This window comes from Protobothrops mucrosquamatus, unplaced genomic scaffold (genome assembly GCF_001527695.2).
Source record: "Protobothrops mucrosquamatus isolate PMUCROS unplaced genomic scaffold, P.Mucros_1.0 scaffold1526, whole genome shotgun sequence".
NCBI lineage: Eukaryota > Metazoa > Chordata > Lepidosauria > Squamata > Viperidae > Protobothrops > Protobothrops mucrosquamatus.
Genome location: NW_015387698.1, coordinates 143,737 through 164,597, shown reverse-complemented (window position 1 = coordinate 164,597; position 20,861 = coordinate 143,737). Strand labels below are relative to the sequence as shown.

Genomic DNA, 20,861 nt, shown 5'->3' with positions numbered 1-20,861 from the left:
AAGTTTAATGTTAATATTTATGAGTATCTCTCACGGGTTCTGCTCCTAGATTTATTAATTAAAAAACAACAACAACCCTGTATTTTGTGATATTTATTCAACTTAATTCTAATATCTTGTCCTCCTGAGCTTATGGGCTGCAAGTCAGTGGATGTCAGATAAGGGCATCTTTCTGGAATGTGATTTGAATCCAATAAATTAGTAATGCAGAATTAAATGAACACAACTTTTAAACTTATTGGTAATTGTGAATATTGCTAAAGTTGTTCAAAAATATTTTATTGAAATATTCACCTTATAATACAAAGCATTTTCCAGAAAAGCTACCATTCTTAAAGCAAATTAGTAGTAACTAGTAATATATGACACAAACAGCTGTGCAGCAATGGGCATTTCATTTGGATAAGTATCACCTGCAATATGCAATCAGCAATCGATCAAACTCTACATACATCTAGAAAATGCATATGGGGCAAAATAAGCTAAAAACCTTGCATAGTGCTGTTTTGCTCACTGTTTTGTGGCATTCCATGTGTGAATCCAAAACTTGCCTCCAGAAAACAAAATTTGTAATCTTGAATAGAAATTCTAGTTTTGGCAAACTTAAGATAGAATCATTTTGTGTTGGGCTGATAGCTGCTAAGTTTAATTAAAGCTGCATTGGCAGGTATAAAATGAGTATAAAATTAACCAAGCTTTTTAACTTAGATTGTTATATCTTACTGTCTATAACTAGGAAAGCATGGGATGCAAATATTGCTTAAAATGCTCAATTTGAAGCTTTGTATTTGAAAACTGATATAAACTTTGCTTTTTCTAAAAAAAAAACCTATTACAGCACTTTAAAAGAACGGTGAAAACTTTACATAGCTACTTATCTGTTTGGGTCACATTAAAAAAAATGGATCCTAGGAAATCTAAATATGGAAAAAATACTGGAATATTTAGGCAAGTTATATGCAGATCAATGCCATTATTTTTGCCCATTCTGTACTTATTCTTCATGAAGCATGTGGTTAATAAATTGCAGCTTATGCTTTGTAAATTAAAAAGTCTCATTTTTATTTTATGAGTATGATAAACCTGATTTGCCTTCAATCACTGTTTATGGAAGAAGAAGTAGGTATGCTACTGTATGATGTTTCTGTAGCTTAATTTTAATTACTATCAAACTGTTCTGTATCATTCTAGAATCACTGTTACATATATACAGCTGTGAACTGAAACTGCCACTTTTTTTAGACTTGAATTTATCAGGCTGATCTGAGGAGATTTTAGGAACTGATGTAGAGGGGAAAAACCACTTTGATTCAGAAAGTTAATTTTTTAATGAAATGCATTCTACTCGTATCTGATTTGATGTTTTGTATTTAAAAAGCTGTATTTATTTGTCATGACAATTTATATATATATATGTGCCATAATTGTACAGATAGCATGTTTTATGGGTATGGTTTCTAAATGAAAAATAACTTAATGTTTATATTCAATAAAATGATAGATGCGTAACTGGTTTTCCTGGCACTCATTAGTCTTCGGAAATTAAATTGATCAGAGTTTCAATGGAGGCCTCTATCCCAAACATATGCAAGAAACTTCTGAAACCTTGGGGAGCATGTGATGCAAATTTGTCAGCTAGAGCACCTATAAGAGGAGATGAAATAGAGAGTTAAAACTTATTTCAAATACAAATAGTCGAGCCCTGTTTTTTTAAACCACTGCTTTCTTCCTTGTCAGCAATTGGTCTCAGAAATTATGTTGGAAAAGCCTAATTGCTACCCAGGTCTTAATGGATGCAGAGCTATTTGTCTATTGAGATTCTCATCCAGGTCACAGTTGTCCCAAATGTGCTTTTTGAAAAGGCAATTTGAACTTTTCACTTCTCATCCAAGAAAAATAAAGGTTACTCTTTTGAATACAGCAAAGTCCACAGTCTGGACAGAGAGGACCACTAGTTTGAAAGAGGGGTCAAAGAGGCCATCCGTGTTAAAATTGAGCAGCCCTCTCTCAATAGAGGGCAAGGGATCTGACACCCCCTATCTCCTGTTTACAACACAGTCCTTTCAACAGTTCCAAGAAGATTCCACAACCATTTGGAGGTTGTTCAGGTGATCCTGAGGGATTAGATAAACCAAGTGGCCCCAATGAGTTTCAGAGAGAGTGCTAATGATCAGATGACTGCAAGGAATATAAAATCTTCAATTTCCCCCTCCCTACCATTCAGTCAGAACTGAAGAAGCTTTGTGGATGAGAAGCAAAAGATCTTCAAGGAAAAACAAAATCCAGTTGCCTTTTGGAAAGCACCTTTGGGACATGCAGAGCTATACTTCTATTTAACTGTCTCATGAAAATTGCCTCCTCTGGGCTGACAAGAATGAAAATGTTCAACCCACTGGGACTATTTGATCTCTTTTTGTATTTTCTTTCTCCCAAAAGAAGAGACTGTTGAGTGGCAGTCAATAATGCAAGCATAGAAGATTGTCAAAATAAAAACAAAATTGAAAGAGATGATTGTGACAAAAGTTTACCTTGTAGTGGTATTTTGTTCAAAACATCCAAGAATGGTATAATGTTTCCTTTTTCATCTACCTGCATCTTCCAAACAATCATTAATTCAAATCTATAAAAGTCAGAAAACAACAATTAAAACAAAGTGCATAAAGAGAGAGAGGGACATACTCTCATCAATAAAGTGAAGAAACTTAGCTGTATCAAGGACTTTTATTTTAAATATTCTCATCTCATGCAAAGGCAATTTGGAACTCGGTAGTACAAAATATAGTGATTCGAATTCCTGGGCTTGGTATGGTTTTCTGGTGGATGAAAACCCGAAAACTGTTGAAAATGCACAGTTCCTCAGATTTGGTGCAGCCATATTGGCTTTTTCTGATTTCCCTTGTTTTTTCCCCTAACAAAGTTGTATCTAACAGGTAACTGGAAAGAAGTTGTGTGAAGGAGATTGGGATCTGCATCTGTGTCAGTACAAAAACTATGGCTACTCAACAGAATTGGACCAAATTTGAGGATGGGGTGGGGTGGGGGTGGGGAGAAAAGTCAGCAAAAGGAAGAACAAATTTTAAAAAATGGGCCCCATGACGCTAGGAGCTCTGGAGAAAAATATTTTTTCCCAATTTGTTCTATGAGAGAGGCAGAGGTTCAGAATGTTGCCATCCAAGTCCCCCTTGTCATATGACCAGAGGAGCAGGAAAGCTACTCTGTCTTATCCTGTATTTCCTAATGCTCACATAGATACAACATAGGCACTTGGGGAAATAAAACAAATCTACAAGCTATGCTGTGCATCCTTTCCCTACCTTGTTTTCTTATTTGGATTGCGTCATTTTGCTTTAGGTTCATAGTTTTTTAGAACGCCCAACTATCATGAGCTCCTTTACCCATTCACTTTTCTTGCCATGGAATAATTTCTTTCGTTTATTAAAATAAACTGCTGATTGTATTTATTGTTTTTGTGATTGTTTTTACTATTTTAATGTTTTTAATTGTTTTATAATTTTAGAACAATAAGCTGTCCAGAGTCACTTGTTTGAGTCAGGATGATATAGAAATTGAATAAATATAAATAAAGAATACTTTTTTAAAATCCAAGATATAATCTTTCCTTATGAATGATACCAAATCAAGGACAGCTGCTACTCTTATTGCATTCTTTCATGCTTTAAAGGAGAAATCAGGAATTTCTGGGAGGGCTTGGGAAAAATTGTCTCTTTACAGGAGCTGTAATAAAGCCCATTATGGCTTTTCAATATTTTAAGCTATACTATAGTTGATTAATATGAGGTCTGATATGTGCTTTTTATGGCTTGTAAGAGAACCTGGTTCTCAGCAAGGTTTACAATTATTCTTGCTTTCCCTTAAGTACATTGCTTTAATATCCTTAGGGTCTTTGAATGAGATAGGGTTTAAAGTGTGCACATATGTAAAGTGTGCAACATATGTGTACATTTTAAATCCAAGAATACACTAAGGCAGAAGCTTGCCTACCCCAAAGATAAAACATCCAGACACAAACTAAGCAATGTGGTATATGAAGCACAATGCAGTGAGCCATGTGCAGATTTGTACATTGGGGAAACAAAACAATCACTTCATAAACACATGGCACAACATAGGAGAACAAACCCATTGGGACAAGATTCAGCAGTCCATCTGCATTTAAAAGACAAAAGCCACTCTTTTGAAGACAGCAAAGCCTACATTTTGGGCAAAGAGGACAACTGGTTTGAAAGAAGGGTCAAAGAGACTATCTATGTCAAGACTGAACAGCCCTCTCTCAACAGAGGGGGAGGAATATGTCATCATCTATCTCCACTCTACCACACAGTTCTTTCAGCAGTTCCAAGAAGGCTCCACACCCATTTGCACCACTCAGGTGACCCTGAGGACACAGGTAAACCTCCAAGTGGTCTCAATGACTCTTCAAAAGTATGCAAATAACTAGCTCTTTGCAAGGAATATAAATCCTTCCATTCCCCACCATCCAGTCAGAGCTGAAGAAGCTTCTTGGATGAGAAGCAAAACATATTCAAAGAAAAACAAGAAAGTCCAGTTGCCTCTTGAAAAAAAAGAAGAAAAACAACAACTTTAGAACACAGCTTCTATAGATACCTGCCCTCACAAATCAATATGAATCAATTAAGTTGCCTTACTTGGAAAGTTGAGTGCTTCTTAAGAGCATGTAATCTCCATGTATTCCTTCCGGAAGTACAACAATATCTGGATACTTATTCTATTAAAATAATAAAAAAAATGGTATATTCTATACGAATATAAATTGGATACTACAAAAATTGCAACTTTTATAAGACGTGCAGTTAATTAGTATGTACAATAAAGCTGATGAAATTTAACCTCTTAAGTAACAACTTTTATTGCATTGACAGCCCTATCATGATTGTGTCAAAGTACGTATTAAGATTTTTGATTTATTTTTATAGCAATATTGGAACAATGATTCATCTCAGAATAACTGAAACAGGCCGATAACTTTGTCACTTGACGTCTGATCATACTGGCTAGGGGAGCTGGTTGTAGACATACAGATAAGATTTTATTGCTGTTTCAAAAGGGATATAATCTACCTGTACTTATAATCACTCACTTTCCAGTTATCGATTGACTGATTATGTACCTTCAAATAATTGACTCTTGATGACCACATAGATAGATCTTCTCCATGACACATTCCAGTTAACATTCTAATAAAGTTAATAGGATATGTTTTGGTTGGTGGACACATCTGTAATTTTAAAAGCATAGAGTAGGCACTCTCACAAAAAAAGGCCATAGATAGACTGGTGGATTCATCAAATAGCTGGAATCATTTCCCAAAATAACCCCTTTATAGAAACCCAACACTTCTAGTCCCCAAGATATGCTCTGAAGTTTACTATTTTTGTTATTATGAAAGGGGTACATATCTCTACATGAAGTGTGGAATTCTGGTGATCTCTGAGCTTGCACACATTTCATTACTGAACTAAATAATATCATCAGTACTGCCTGTTTATAGGCAGTAGCTTGCCCTGCTAGTTTTGGTGGGAGTGTAATTTCTACCTTGATGGTTCCTTGATTAGACTATTATTTTCTGACTGATTGAATTATTGTGTGCAGCAAGGCATACAGGCCTCTGATATAGAATAATTATATATTATATGCATAATGTCATTTATAATTACAGTAGCCTGGATGAATACTTTCACTTAATTTAGAGTCAGGTTAAATTGAAGAGTATTTTGAGCTCAATTTAAAAAACAGAACCAGGAATATTCCAATAGTGCTTAAAATATGTTGCCTAACGTGAGTATCAAAGTATTAAAAAAAATCAACAATTTTTTCTAAAGTAAGGAAATTCAATCAGCTTGGGCGATTGCAACAAAGTAGCAATTAAAGGGAAAGCAACAGATTCCTTCTGCTCTTAAGATAGGTTAAGAAATAGCATGTTACAGACACCATATTTATTCTTGGTGTAGTTGAGGAAATGGAAAGTATGTTTAACTAGGCCAAAATGTTATATCATTCGAAAATTCATTATTTTTCCAGAGACTGTAGAAAGCTAAGAATTTAAATAGATGTTCCTCAGATTTTAGAAACATTGCCATGTCTGGAATTGGTTTTTGCCAAGCCTCACATAAGCAGTCACCCATGGTACATGCCAAAGTTAGCTTGCTGGGAGCAAATATAAATCCATTTTGGTTTCTTCTTGTCATCCAAAACATTTTTCCTTGCGTATGTCTTTTTTTTCTTCATGCAATTTATATAATGTAAACATAGTTAATGAGCTAATTGCATAGCCCAGAGTTTTAAATACTTTCTTTAATTTCCAGATGCATGAAATGTTTGCAACTTGTAGACTACAACAAACAAACAGTTCAGAAAAAAACAGTGCAACAAAGGTTAATATAATAGTCAGGTGCTAAAGGTAATCAAGATAATTCACAGGGGTGGTGATATTGGAAAGTTTGCAACCTTATTAATGTCATACAGGTCAAAGAAGAACATTGAAAAGCTTATGGTTGCAACTAGTAATCTTCTAACCATAATATTCAACTTATATTCAATTTTATAAACAGTAAAATGAAACTGCCCATAGAAATAAAACTTTCATAGCAGTCAAAATAACTGGGTGTGGCTAATAAAGCTGAGTCCCCAAGTTCCGCTTGTCTCTTCACAAATGAAAACAGGCTAAGATCCATTTCGGCCTATTATTCCCAATAGTTTGCTTGGTTCGTGTATTTCTCAAGTATAGAAAAATAACTAATTAGATCACAACACATCTAAGTGGGGATAAATGATGAATGCCTACAATGACCACTCTAAAAATGTGAGAAGCCTAATGGGCACTTCAAATAAGAACCATTTACTGTAACTAATAGGGTTGCTATGCGTTGTTTACAGTGCAAATACTACTACAATAGTGNTTATGTGATCGCTATCAAGTTGGTTGGGGTTTTTTGTGTTCTTTCATTTGGTGAGCTTGTAAAATATAATAAAATTAAAGTAATGGTGCAAAGAGTTGACTGGTCGCCCAGAAAGCGATGTAAAATAGTATTATTAAGTGAACAAGGCTACAGTTATAAAGAAATTAGAAGAAAAATTGGTGGAAACTTAACCAAAGATGGCATTTCTAAGTTTTTGAAGAGGTATAAGGAGATTTAGTCACTACAAAACCTCACTGGTAAAGGCAGGGAAAAGTGCACAACAACAAGTGATGATAGAAGAATTAAGACACTGTGCCTACGTGACAGGAAAGAATCATCTGGGTGTATACAAGATGAAATGGCAAATGCAATGTGAAGTTGAGTGCAAGAACTGTTCGGCGCAGACTGCAGGAATTTGGCCTAAAATCTAGAATTCCATGAAAAAAGCCATTTCTCTCTCTCAAACAAAGGTTACTAAACTTGGCTAAAACCCATGTTACCTGGACAGAGGAACAATGGGACAGTGTTATTTGGAGTGATGAGACCAAGATCTCCCTGTTTGGTAGTGATGGCATAAAATACGTAAGGAGAAGATTTGCATCCTGATTGCATTACATCTACCGTGAAACACCCAGTCAGTGTTATGATCTGGAGTTGTATGACATCAAAAGGTGTGGGCAGAATTTGTGTGATTAATGGGAATATAAATGGCCCAAAACACATTAATGAAATACTTGAGCCCAAACTGAAGCCTTCCACACATGATCTTTTCCAAGACAATGAAGCATTTATATTTCAACAGGATTCAGCTCCATGTCATGTTGCTGCTGTGTGCAAAAAGTGGTTTCAAGATAATCATATTCCACTGCTGGAATGGCCTGGGAATAGTCCAGACCTTAACCCAATTGAAAATCTATGAAGCCGACTAAAGAAACTTGTTAGTCAGAAGTGACCCAGCAATAAAACCCAGTTAATAGAAGCAATCATTCAATCTTGGTTTCACATTATAACAGCTGCAGAACTAAAGGACTTGGTTCACTCCATGGGAAGACGTTGTAAGGCCATAATTCATGCTAAAGGTTACCCAACTAAGTATTAATTGACATGGTGATAATTTTTGTATATTTTGTTTTTTCTACGTGTTTCACTTTTCTTCTTTATAACTACTATTCTAATAGCAAATCCTTCATAAAAGTTATTGCATTACATTCTTGATTAAATTATCTTTCCATTGTTATATAATTTTATGGTACTACTCCCAAAAAAAGTGGTGTTATTAGCCACCAAACCTCAAATGTACACTTTTCCCAAAAGGTTCCCACAATTTTGGCCACTACTGTAGCTTCATATTTAGAAACACGTTTCTTAACTTGCTGGACTTGAATTCTCATGTGCTAGGAATTATGAGTATTGACATTTAATACATCTGGAAGCCACAGGTTTGAGTGTCTGCATTACAGATTAGAATCAAAGCAAAGATGTTTGAAATTTGATTGCATAAACTCTATACCACAATTTTCTGTTTCACATGTACCGACAAATGGAGCTACTGAATCAGCAAGAGAGAGGAGGAAAAACAGCGGAACTGAAATGTGTATGAGTCTTGATGCTGGAAAAAGTGACGGTTTAAGTCTTAAACCTTAAAGGTTTTTAAATGAAAGTCAGCTGAACAAAGAATGTAAATTAAAAAACAGGGATGCTGCAGCTGAACTGCAATTAACATGGTCAGCAATTTTTCATAAAATAGACTGAAATATTATTTACTATACCAGCACATGGAAAATATTAATGCAGAATCTCTACCACCACCTCCAACACTTTCATAGGCTAGAAAAAGAAATAGATTCAGTCTTTTTAGTGCCAATGAAGGGAAGGCCTTCTGGAACACGGTGTGTTGAGTGCTTTTTCCTTGGCTTTCAAACCCAGTGTTAGTCATAGATTAACTTAATAGCCTATGGCAGTGGTGTCCACAGGAAGAATCAGAAAAGCCAAAATGGCACCTATCACCAAAGCCCGGTCTTTTAATATGCATCACATGCTATGTCACACATAAAAATGGGTAAGGATTCAACTATGCAGTTGGCTTTTGTGTTGTCCCTCCCTAGGCAGATGTCCCTGCCTCATAGAGAGAGAGATAAGAAAGCCTAGAAACTAAAGTCAGGCAGGGCCAGGACTTTCTCAGCCTTTCCAATAACAATCTGTAATAGAACAGATGTGAGCCTTATTGAATAATCTATAGGTAGTCTTGGACGTACGACTGTAATTGAGCTGGAATTATGGTTGTAAGACATGTCAGTTATTAAGCAGGTCATTATATGGCTGATTCAATTTTAGGACATTCTTTTCTGGCAGTTATTTAAGAGAATTACCATGGCCATTAAATGAATCCACACCATTAAACAAAAATTGCAGTTGTTCAGTGAACCCAGAATTCTTAAGTAGCTGGAGCTTTCCAGCAAAAAAAATCATAAATCATAGTCATGTGACTGCAGGATACAACAAACGGCTGTTAGTACAGGGTGCTAAACAGCCAAAATGCAACCATATGACTATAGGGAGGATGTTTTTTTTGGGGGGGGGCAGCCATTGGAACTTTCTGGAATCCAGGTTAAGTACCTTTTTTGGGTCCAAGATAATGTTGAGGAGTCGCTAAGAAACTGGTTGTCAGTCAAAGTCTATCTATCCATCTCTTCTTTTTCTCATTCATAAATTAAGGGTTAAAACTAATTTAGTCACTAAACAGAAATATTTTTGGTTTTAAGGGATTATAAAAGAAAAATGTAACATTCAGCCAAATAGGGGTGCAATCTAAAAAACAAATGTACAGCTTTGCTTCAGGGAATAGCTGCGGGGTAAAGTTCAGTAGATTTAGAGTTTAGTAATTATTTTTTACACACAGTTATACCTGTCAATATTTTCACTTCATGTGGTTCATTTCAAAGATAAGCATATGAAATACAGTCTACAAATCTAGCATCATTTCTGTACAATTAACACATTTTATAATAAGCCAATGCTGATTCAATACATACTTGGTGGCTGCTAACTACTCAGAATATAGGATATAAAACATTCATATATGTACTTTCAAACACCTTTTTTCCTGCATTTTGAGCATAATCTGACATAATTATAAATTTATAATTATAAATTATTATTTGCAATAGTGGCGATATCTGTAGCTTGGGTGTAAGATGAGGGTGAAGGTTTGTTCTCTGAGCTTGTGGATTGGATTCCAAACATTTATTATCAGGCTAGGTAACATCTTCAGCAGAATTTAGGGAATGTCAGTATTTTTTTTATAAATTTATAAATTATTATAAATGATAAAATCATTTTGCCACATAAAACAGAAATATGCATTGGAGAACCTTTACAATGCTGGTAGAATTTTTCTTATTATTAAAGAAATTGTTGAAGGAAAAGTCTTCATCATGGTTCAGTCCAAGCCGGGAATAAACAACATGGCGACTGCTTTAGAAAGAAGGTTGCAGTTTATTGAAGAAGAGAGCCAGACAGAAAGATGGCTCTGGAAGAAAAGAGAGTGAGTACATGTAGGGTGTGGGTTTTTATACCTTCTTGAGCCTTTTGTTTGGAGTTGTTCCTGTGGCATGAACTTTGACCTGAGTCTGAGTGTGCCTTTCTGGTATTCTGATGGTGGTGGGTTAACCCTATTATGTCCCAAAGGTCAATCCTGCTTCCCTGTGGCTGTGGCTGATGACTCTTACGATTTTTGGTGTGTTGATTCCAGGGATCTTTCTTCCTAATCCCAGTTTCCTGACTTCAGTCTTTCTGACAAGATTATCACATCTGCAATTCTACAGACTTGGTTTCTGTTTGGGACAGAGAGACTTGGGGGGGGGTGTTCTGCTTTTAAATCCTTTAGGGAAATATATTCTGTCTTTTAAATATTTTCAAAAATATTTCTTTCTCGGGGGGGCTGACTTTCCACAAAATGATGGATTCGAAGGCATTATTTGGTTAAAATTTGTTTGAAGTATCTAACTGTGGATGAATGTCACTGCACTTTTGAATATCACATGTAAGAAAATACAATCACATCATCTTTAAAATGTTTCAGTAATTATTTCAGAACCTCATTTTTTTGTTAGAATCTGCCTTTATGCAAACAGATATCTTTTGAAAAGCCAAACTAACACTAAAGGTGTTGTGAGAAAACAATATGAGACTTAGAACTGAGCCAGTTCTCAGGAATGCAATCCACTTCCTTTTTCTTCCAAAGATGACTCTGATAAGATTGTTTCCTTACTGCTATTTTACAAGCCTATATAAATCACTTCCAACTCCTCCTACCCCCATTTAAAATATCTAGGTTTCAGACCAGGAGAAATAAAATAGAGATGCAATCAAGTAGAGTGCATTCATTTTGAAAGCACTTATGACTGAAGGCGAGGAGAAAACAACCTATTTTAACATCAAAAGTATTGACCTCCTTCTTTTTTCTCCATATATGTGAATCATCTGCATCCAGACAGAAAATTGCACAGTTCAGTTTGTTTTCAGGAGTACCTCAATCCATATGTTTTCTGTTTATTTCACATGAACAAAGGAACACTGTTTGCAAGCTTAAACTAGTGCCTGTAAAATTACAAGTCCACCTGTCCTGCCTAAATTAGTAAGAATTAAAGACTGCCTTGTTCATTGATGAAATACAATCAAGACATGATTCATAGCAAGCTGAAATACATCTTACCCTCTGCCGCATAAACAATGCCTTACTATTTCAGAAAACATACTAATTTTGAAATGTAAAATATATTATTTTCATAACATTGTTTAAACATATGGACACAATGCTATAATGTAATTCTTGAAGCTCAAACAGCATAGTATTATATACCTCAGTGAATTAAACCAATGCTAACACTAACAACATGCTACTAAAAATATAGTACAAGATAACAAACCTAAGAATTGTGCTAGATTTCTCTTCCATTCTGTAGGGAATTAAGAGCAACGTAATGATGCGTGGATCTACAGCCATGGGCCATTTTATCAAATTAGCTTAGAGAAACCAGCAGAAGAACTTGGGGCTGAAGCAAAGACAGTTTATATCAGTTTATCTTGCAAAGATGATCATCATTCATCTGATCAGCAGAATAAATTACTAGTTTTTACTAAGAGGTCAGCAATTTTACTTTTGAGTTAAAAATATATGGGTGGGAGCCACAGGGACTCTTTCAAAATGTATTATACACACACACACTCATATATACATACATACATACATACATACATACACACACACATTTATCCTTAATTACACTATATATATATTGTTAGAAGTAAGTCTTCATCCTGGTTCATCCAAGCTGGGAATAAATAAGCAAACATGGCGACTGCTTTGGGAAGAAGGTTACAGTTTATTGCAGAAGAAAGATGGTCCTTGCAAGAAGGAGCAGAGGAGAAGAAAGAGAAAGAGCACATGGGTAGAAGGGTTTTTATACCCCCTCTAGCCCTGTTTGGAATAGTTTCCTGTTCCTGTGGCATGAACTTTGAGGCTATTTCTGAGTGTTTTTCTAGGCCTTGATATCTGTGGTTTAATCCTATTATCATATCCTGCTTCCCAGGTGATGGGGCTAGAGTTTGGGTGGGGCATGCAGATTTTCTCTTTGTCTTCTTGATTGCTCTGGCTTCAACTTTCTAATGGTTTTACATCTGCATTTGTATTGCTTGGGGCAGAGATAGATTTGGAGCCAAAGTTGGTTTCTGCCTTTTAAAATACTTTTGAGGAAATATATATTTCTGCCCTTTTAATATTTCCTTCTCTGGGGCTCTGACTTCCCACAATATATACACACACACACATATACACACACACACACACAAATATATTTTCTCTTCATCTCTATTTGTTTCCATTATTGTGACACCTTCCATAAATATATATTCTATATCTTCTGTAGTGAAGGCAGATGCAAATAATTCATAACTTCTTTAATGCTCCTTTTCATTCTTTTGTCTTCTAAAGGCCCACTTTCTGGCCTTTTTCCTGTTTCAGATATATTTAAATAAGATCTTTTTTGTATTATTTAGTCATACATTCCTTAAGAATAGTCACCAGTTAGGATTATGTGTAAGTTGGCAAGTCTCCGGTTGGCTTCAAGGCTATCTATTGTAAGGTACAATCATTTAGATGTCTGTCTGTTTTTCTCTATGACTTAAAGAAATCTTAGATTCGTTTATTAAAATTATTGTTTTTAATTTGGTTGCTATTTATGTTAAATAAAGAAAGGCAGAGTCCAGTTAGGGGGGAAAATGAGTAGTTGAGCAATGAGGCTCCCGGAAATTTGTTGGTGAACATAGATAATTTTTCTCCATGACTTAAATGAATTTGAGATTCTTTCACTAAAATTAATGTTATTAATTTTGTTGCTATTTATATTAAGCAAGGAAAGGCAGAGTCCAATTAGAGTGAAGAGTAACCAAGAAATAAGGTTCCAGGAAATTAGTTGATGAACATAGAGAAAAATTGGCACAAACAGAAATGGTTTTGCAGAAAAAAAATCAATGGAGATATCTACACAGAATACTACATATATACTAAATAACCCATTTAAGGATACAAGAGTAGGCAGCATTTTTAAGCAAAGGAAAAAAACTGTTTTGGTCAACTAAAATCAGGATCAACAAAAAAAATGTTAAAAGAACAAAGCAAAAAACAAGTTAAAAATGTAAAGAAAACTAAAAAGTATAATTTTCTTAATTTAAATTCAGAGGAACAATGTGTGATTTGTGGAGTTCCTAGTGCTCACTGAGTTTGGTTATTTTCTTGCAGACATTTCTTTATCCAACTAGATAACATCATCAGTGGTAGAAGGGAGTGCAAGAGAAACATCCGCAAGAAAACAATCAAGCTCAGAGAGTATCAAGGAGCCCATCGTTCAACCCTGAGCTATAAATATTCTTTTCTAACATGTGATTTCTGTATGTTAGTAGATGTCAGTAAAATATGGCAATACAGCCTTCTTCCTTATTCATTTTTTTTCACAAAATTAGCTGCAGAATACCATAAAATTCATACAGAATCCCTAGTGAGGAGATTTATATGGGTGCATATGTGGAGTAGTGACATTTTAATTCACTAACATATCTTGTCTTATTTATCACATGAATGGCTTCTACAAAAAATTCTAAGAATTCTTTGTATATGTGGGAGCTTTCTGTTATCTTTAGGAGTATTTGTATTCAACATTTCAGGTACTACTTAATGTTTAAGAAACTTGGGAAGACAGAAAAAAAGACATGATACCAAAGGGCCACTTCCATTAATGGAAGCTGTTTCCACTGAAAAAGGCTTCTTCTTTCCTCATCCTGAAATCTCTTCAAGATAGTCCTCCAATACTCTTGTGGAGATTGAAGTGTGCAAAGAACTGCAAGAATAGTGTGATCTTGGAGTCCATCGTAAGAGTTATAAGGTTTTCTAAATTCATAAATATAGAAAGCACAGCAAGATAGAAAATGATTGACAAGGAAACTGTTCAAAGTTCATAAAATAATACTTTAAGCATCAGCAGAGCTTATGGTATGCCAGTAACAGACAGGATACTTTACCACAACTGGAAGCCCAAGAACAATAGGAACGATACAATTATGTGGCTTCAGAGTAAATATATGTATCAGAAGAATAGAAATTATAAGAGAGGGAACAGACTAATTTTCATTGTAATTAAACTGGTTCCAGATTTCTTCAATCTCAACCACATTTTGTGGAAGAAAGATTTCTCCATTTATCACACACACACACACACACACACACACACACACAAACACAAACACACACATGTAAACAGATTCAATCCCAGCATATTCCTCTTTCAGTAGTATCATTTCACCACATTGGATCTGGGATAAAATTATGGCTGGCTCCAGTTAATTTGTTAGTCTTAGGAAAAGTAAACCATTTCTACCATCCTTCCAAAGAAATGTATAATGGGTGGAACAGCTTCTATTGTAAAGATATAAGGATCACTTGGATCAATTTGTGTATTTATTTATATATGAAATTCAGCAACCACCCATCTCACTCACCGAACGACTCATAAAACAATCCATCCCCCAGTGTGTTACAATACAGGATACTTTTTTTATTACGCATCAACACTGACAATTCATGCAGATTTCTAAGGCTCACTTGCCATTTAGCACCTGGTAAAGTGGGTTCAAGACTCCGCTATAGTAAAAAAGGCTTTACATTATTTAAAATATAGTTAAAAGCCAAACACAAAGTCTGGATTATTAAATACACAGAGCTAGATAGTATAAGCCTTGCACTTAATTTGAATGAAAAAGAAGGGGGATGCCTTGGCGAAAATGCCTCGTGTTTCAGGAGAACCTATACCATCTCAGACAAGTGATTATTTAGCCTCTTCTTAAAAATCTCCAGTGATGGAGTGCCCACGATTTCTGGAGGCAAGCTGTTCCACTGGTTAATTGTCCTCGCTATCAGGAAGTTTCTCCTTAATTCTAGGTTGCTTCTCTCTTTGATCAGTTTCCAACCATTGTTTCTTTCCTCTGGTGCTTTAGTGAATAAATGTGACCCTCTCTTCTTTGTGGCAGCTCCTCAAATACTGGAATACTGCTATCATGTCTCCCTTATTTCTTCTTTTCTTTAGACTAGCCAAACCCAAGTCCTGCAGCCATTCTTCATATGTTTTAGTCTCCAGGCCTTTGATCATCTTAGTTGCTCATCTCTGATTTTTTTCCAAACTCTCAACATCTTTTTTGTGATATGGTGACCAAAATTGGCTGCAGTATTCCAGGTGGGGTCTTACTAGAGTTTTATAAAGCGGTAATAATACCTCACGTGATCTTGATTCTATGCCTCTGTTTACACAACCCAGGATTGTATTGGCTTTTTTGGCTGCTGCTGCACATTGTTGGCTCATGGTTAAGTGATGTAGGTTCTCATTTTCTGGGGTCAGAAGAACAGAAAATATGGTCTTGCTGACACAACCAAGAATAAACATTACATATGGCAAAATAGTATCCCTTTTATATGTGTCTTTGGATATTTAAGAAGATTGGATCTGAATAGTATTTGGGTGGAAGATCACTAGGAAATCTCAAACTGGTATGTTAAAAAAAACGTGATTTTTTTTAAATAAAAAGAACTACAACATGAATGTTGGATTTATATTTCTATCCAAAAGCATCTAAAACATATGCTAGCTCTGAATTCTATTGAATTCAAGGAGGAAGAGAAAAGTAACTCATTTTAATATACACCACATACACTTTAACAATAACAATAATAGAGTTGGAAAGGACCTTCTAGTCCAGGGGTAGGCAACCTTGGCTCTTTTGTGACTCGTGGACTTCAACTCCCAGAATTCCTGAGCCAGCACAGCTGGCTCAGGAATTCTGGGAGTTGAAGTCCATGAGTCATAAAAGACCCAAGGTTGCCTACCCCTGTTCTAGTCCAACCCCCTGCTCAGGCAGGAACCCTACACCATTTCAGACAAATGGTTGTCCAGTCTCTTCTTGAAAACTTCCAGTGTTGGGGCATTCACCACTCCTGGAGGGAGGTTGTTCCATTGATTAATTGTTCTAACTGTCAGGAAGTTTCTCCTTAGTTCTAGGTTGCTTCTCTCCTTGATTAGTTTCCATCCGTTGCTTCTTGTCCTGCCTTCAGGCACTTTGGAGAAGAGCTTGACCCTCTCGTTTGTGGCAACCCCTGAGATATTGGAACACTGCTATAATGACACTTTAATAATAGCTCACAGAGATTTTGAAAAGTAACAACTGCCACTTATTTTCTGACATCAAAATTATTGGTATTTAAAAACTAATATTGCATTTTCATTAACTGATGTTTAAGTAAAATAATTTAATGAACAATGCAAGTAGATACATGTATGTATGTATAAAACCACGATGGAGATTCAAATTGCTGTTGTTGCAATATTAAAATATGCTCAAGTATACAATCTTTTTTAAAAATTAATATTGTTAAAAATGGCATTACATCTAGAATAAAGATGGACCATATATAGTCTTTTGGTGGCTCAGGGGATTCTCTCCAACTATGATTGACCCTAGACTACAGCTTGGTCATCATGGTTATCAAGGTCACTGACCCTGCCAATGTAATCCAGTTTATACTAAAACAAATCTGGAAAGCAACAGATTGTCTGTAATTTCTGAAACCAGTTTTTTCAACCAGACCTTTCATGATATGCTTTCCTTGATCTATTTATTCAATATATTTACAAAGAGAATGTATATTTTTATTCTCCAGAGTCTTTCTGGATCATTAAGAGGTATTGTTAGAATTTATCTCTTTTTCACAGATGGTCCTACAACAGTTCACACAGTGACCATTCAAAGTTACAACGGTACGAAAAAGTGACTTATGATCGTTTTTCACCCTTATGACCATTGCACCATTTCTGTGATCAAAATTCAGATGCTTGGATAGCTGGCTCATATTTATGACTGTTGCAATGTCCTGGCATCATGTGATCACCCTTTGCAACCTTCTGATAAGCAAAGTCAATGGGAAGGCCAGATTCACTTAACAACGGTGTTACTGACTTAACAACTGCAACTTAACAATTGTGGCAAGAAAGTTTGTCAAATGGGGCAAAATTCATTTAAATATCTTGCTTAGCAACAGAAATTTTGGGCTCAATTGTGGTCGTAAGTCGAGGATTATGTGTATTTATCATAAATTGTATTTATGACATTGCGTATCATAAATGTCTATGTAAACAGTTTCAGGCAATTTTATTTGGGAGAAAAGGTAATGGTTAAAGTTTGATAAAAATTATTTGTTTGTGACTCATATTAGCTTAAATACTTACAATGCTATAAATGTTCTCCTTCAAATAGTATGTTATATAGCATTGAAATAAAAAATACTGAAACAGTTAAGAATATTTTGTAGTGAACATTTTGGTCTGGTACATTAACTTCCTTTCATTCCCAAAAGACTGATAAAGAACAAATTTTAAAAGACATCTGGAATTTTACTTTTATTCACAAAAATATCTTCCAACTTAAAATACAACAACCGTGATCATATGTTGCCTGGTAATACTGTATGAGATAACATGTTTTCTTTCCTTAAAAAAATATCAAATCTTAATTTCACTTAAAATACTGAAATAGGTATATCACTTATCTTTGGGTTTTATATAGAAATCACTGACTTAATCAAACAGGAGAAAAGCTATTTAATGTTAACTAATTTCAATTAGAAAGTGTATTTCAATATCCCAATAAAGAACTAAAAACTAATAGTATGTTATCTAATGATATTGTTCCTTTATCAAATTTGTTTCACATTTGTGTAGGCAACCTTCTATCTCATTTCTAATGTGTTGTCAGGTTTTCAGTGAAGAAAAATAAACAAATTCTGGTTGTCCATTATATTGACATTTTATTACTGAATAGCAATTCTGAATGTTTTGTTCTCCTCAGGGCTGCATCCTAAGTTTGCTGCTGTTCACCCTGTTGACCCATGACTGTTGTGCTAGGTTTGCCACCAACCATATTGTGAAGTATGCGGACAATACAATAGTAGTGGGCCTTATTCAAGATGACAATGAGGGTGCTTACTGCAAGGAGTTTGAGGGTTTGATGAACTGGTGTAAGAAAAACAGCCTAGTTTTAAAACTGGAAAAACCAAAAAGATCATTGTCGATTTCAGAAAAGGCAGGCACAGCCATACTCCTCTGTGTATTAATCATTCATCTGTGGAGATGGTTACCAGCATCAAATTTCTGGGTGTGCAGTTAACAAGTAGGCTGGCTTGGCCGCTCAGCAGTGAGACACTGGTGAAGCAGGCACAGCAGCGCCTGCATTTTCTGTGTCACATGAGAAAAACACATCTCCCCCCCCCTATCCTTACCACTTTCTACAGAGGGACGATCAAGAGCATCCTGTCATATTGCATTACTGTCTGGTTTGGAAGCATTATTGCTTCAGACAGGAAGGCGCTGCAGAGAGTGGTGAGGATGGCAGAAAAGATTATTGGCAGTTCCTTTTATCCAGGACATAGCATAGAAGTGATGTTTGAGCAGGGTCCGCAAGATTGTCTGGGACACTACACATCCTCTTCATGACTTGTTTTCCTTGTTACCTTCTGGGAGGAGGCTTTGTGGTATTCGAAGCAGAACATTCAAGTTAAATTACAGTTTTGTTCCATACAGTATCAATCTTGTAAACTCTCAAGCTTCCTCTTTCTGCTACGTATTCAAGATGGACAGTGATTAATATTTATATGTATTTATATGTAAGGGTATAGCTATATACATATGTTGTATATAGCATGTTTATATGTGTGTTATGTATGTGTATAATTTGAGAGCAAGCAACAGAATTTCATTTTTAATGTGTGCCAGTGTGCCCACAATAAAAAATGACAATAAAGATTATCTCTTATATGTCCTGAACACCAATTTCTGGAATACATCCGGGTCAGTTTTTGAGATATTCAATTTTTCTAATTTTTAATTGCTTTTTAGTACTTTTTTTTTTTTACTTTTTATTACATTGTATGCCACCCATAGTCACTGTACCAGTGAGATGGGTGGCACAGAAATGAAATTAAATAAAAAGATATATTGCTAGTCCATGCACAATATCCCATATACTAAATAAATAAATAATATTGGAAGTAAAGAATTGTTCAATTCAAGATAGAGTGAAATTATTGGTTTTGGGGAACATAGCGAGGTTGATAGCTCTTCCAGACCAGTCGCAAAGCCTTGAATGCAAACAGTTCTTCTGCAATTACATTAGATTTTCAATCCAAATTCATTTTTTCTAAGATAAACAACTACTCATGTAAGTCCATACATGAATCATATTAAATCCCCATCAACATGACTGGAAAGAGTGAAAGTTAGAATGTTAATTCAGATAGTTGAAATGTATGAAAGAATTACTAGCTGGCAAAAACATAAAGATATGCCTAGAATTAATTTGATATCAATGATATAGAAAATAGGTACATTTGCATGTGTAACCGTATATATGTTAGGGGTGATCAAGTTGTAAGCAACTGTGAGTGTGGCTGGGAAAAGCTTATATGCCTTTAGGGTGAGAAACCACATCTGAAGAGTGTGTGGATAGAATATCTGTTGCAAAAGCTGACTGGTGCGAACGCCTGTTCAGTTATGAGTGTTCATAAAAGATTTTGCACATATTGGACTCTTCAAGATTTCTTCTTATTTAAAGAACTGTACACTACATAAAAAGTTTACTGTGCAAGGAATACGTTCAGAGATTGTTGAACCATTCAGAACTGTCCTCATGTTGACGAGAAACAGTTTTGAAACTCTGCCCCATAATCTTTTGATCTTATACTTGATATATGTGCATCAAGTAGCATGTTTACTTTGCCACAGCAAAAAAAAAAATGTGTCACAATTTGAATGTGAACTTAATCACCTCTTTTTAAGTAAGAAGAGATTTCAATTTGATACTATCTTCAGTTTTTAAAAGTTGTTCCGGCTCAAGATGTTGCCAAGTGTAACTGGATATACTGCAGAAATACACCTCTGAAAAACTGAACAAAAATTGTCTTGATTCAGTTAAACTACATTGTAAATTGAATAACAGCGAAACCAGTCAGGATGACATATTAATCCATAAGAAAATATAAGGTTAAATGTTAACTGTGTATTTCCTTTTAGGAAAATTTTGATCAAGATGTTTCTTTTTTAGTTCCTGAATCATTATTTATGTTTTGATCCGGAGGGGTTGGACTCCGACTGGGTGCCCCAGGAGGAGGTGGAGAGAACAGGTCTTGAGATGATTAGATGGGAGGAGTTTGACTCTGTGGCTCCCGAGGATGTGGACAGGATCCTGGGGAGGCTGAATGCGACCACATGTTTATTGGATCCGTGCCCCTCCTGGCTGGTACTGGCGGCTCGGGAGGGTACACGAGCCTGG

The 20,861-nt window shown here is 35.4% G+C and overlaps 1 protein-coding gene across 1 annotated transcript in view; it reads right to left on the bottom strand.

Annotated features, from left to right (window-relative positions):
• Nucleotides 1-242: 242 nt before the first annotated feature.
• The window catches only part of CENPP (centromere protein P), a 149,097-nt gene continuing 128,478 nt past the window's right edge, over nt 243-20,861 (bottom strand). The window contains exons 6-8 of the mRNA XM_029285337.1: nt 4,668-4,747; nt 2,529-2,620; nt 243-1,644 (exon numbers count right to left, since the gene is read on the bottom strand). Coding sequence (XP_029141170.1) covers nt 1,529-1,644; nt 2,529-2,620; nt 4,668-4,747 — 288 coding nt within the window. The 3' untranslated portion in view covers nt 243-1,528. The remainder of the gene's footprint in view (nt 1,645-2,528; nt 2,621-4,667; nt 4,748-20,861) is intronic.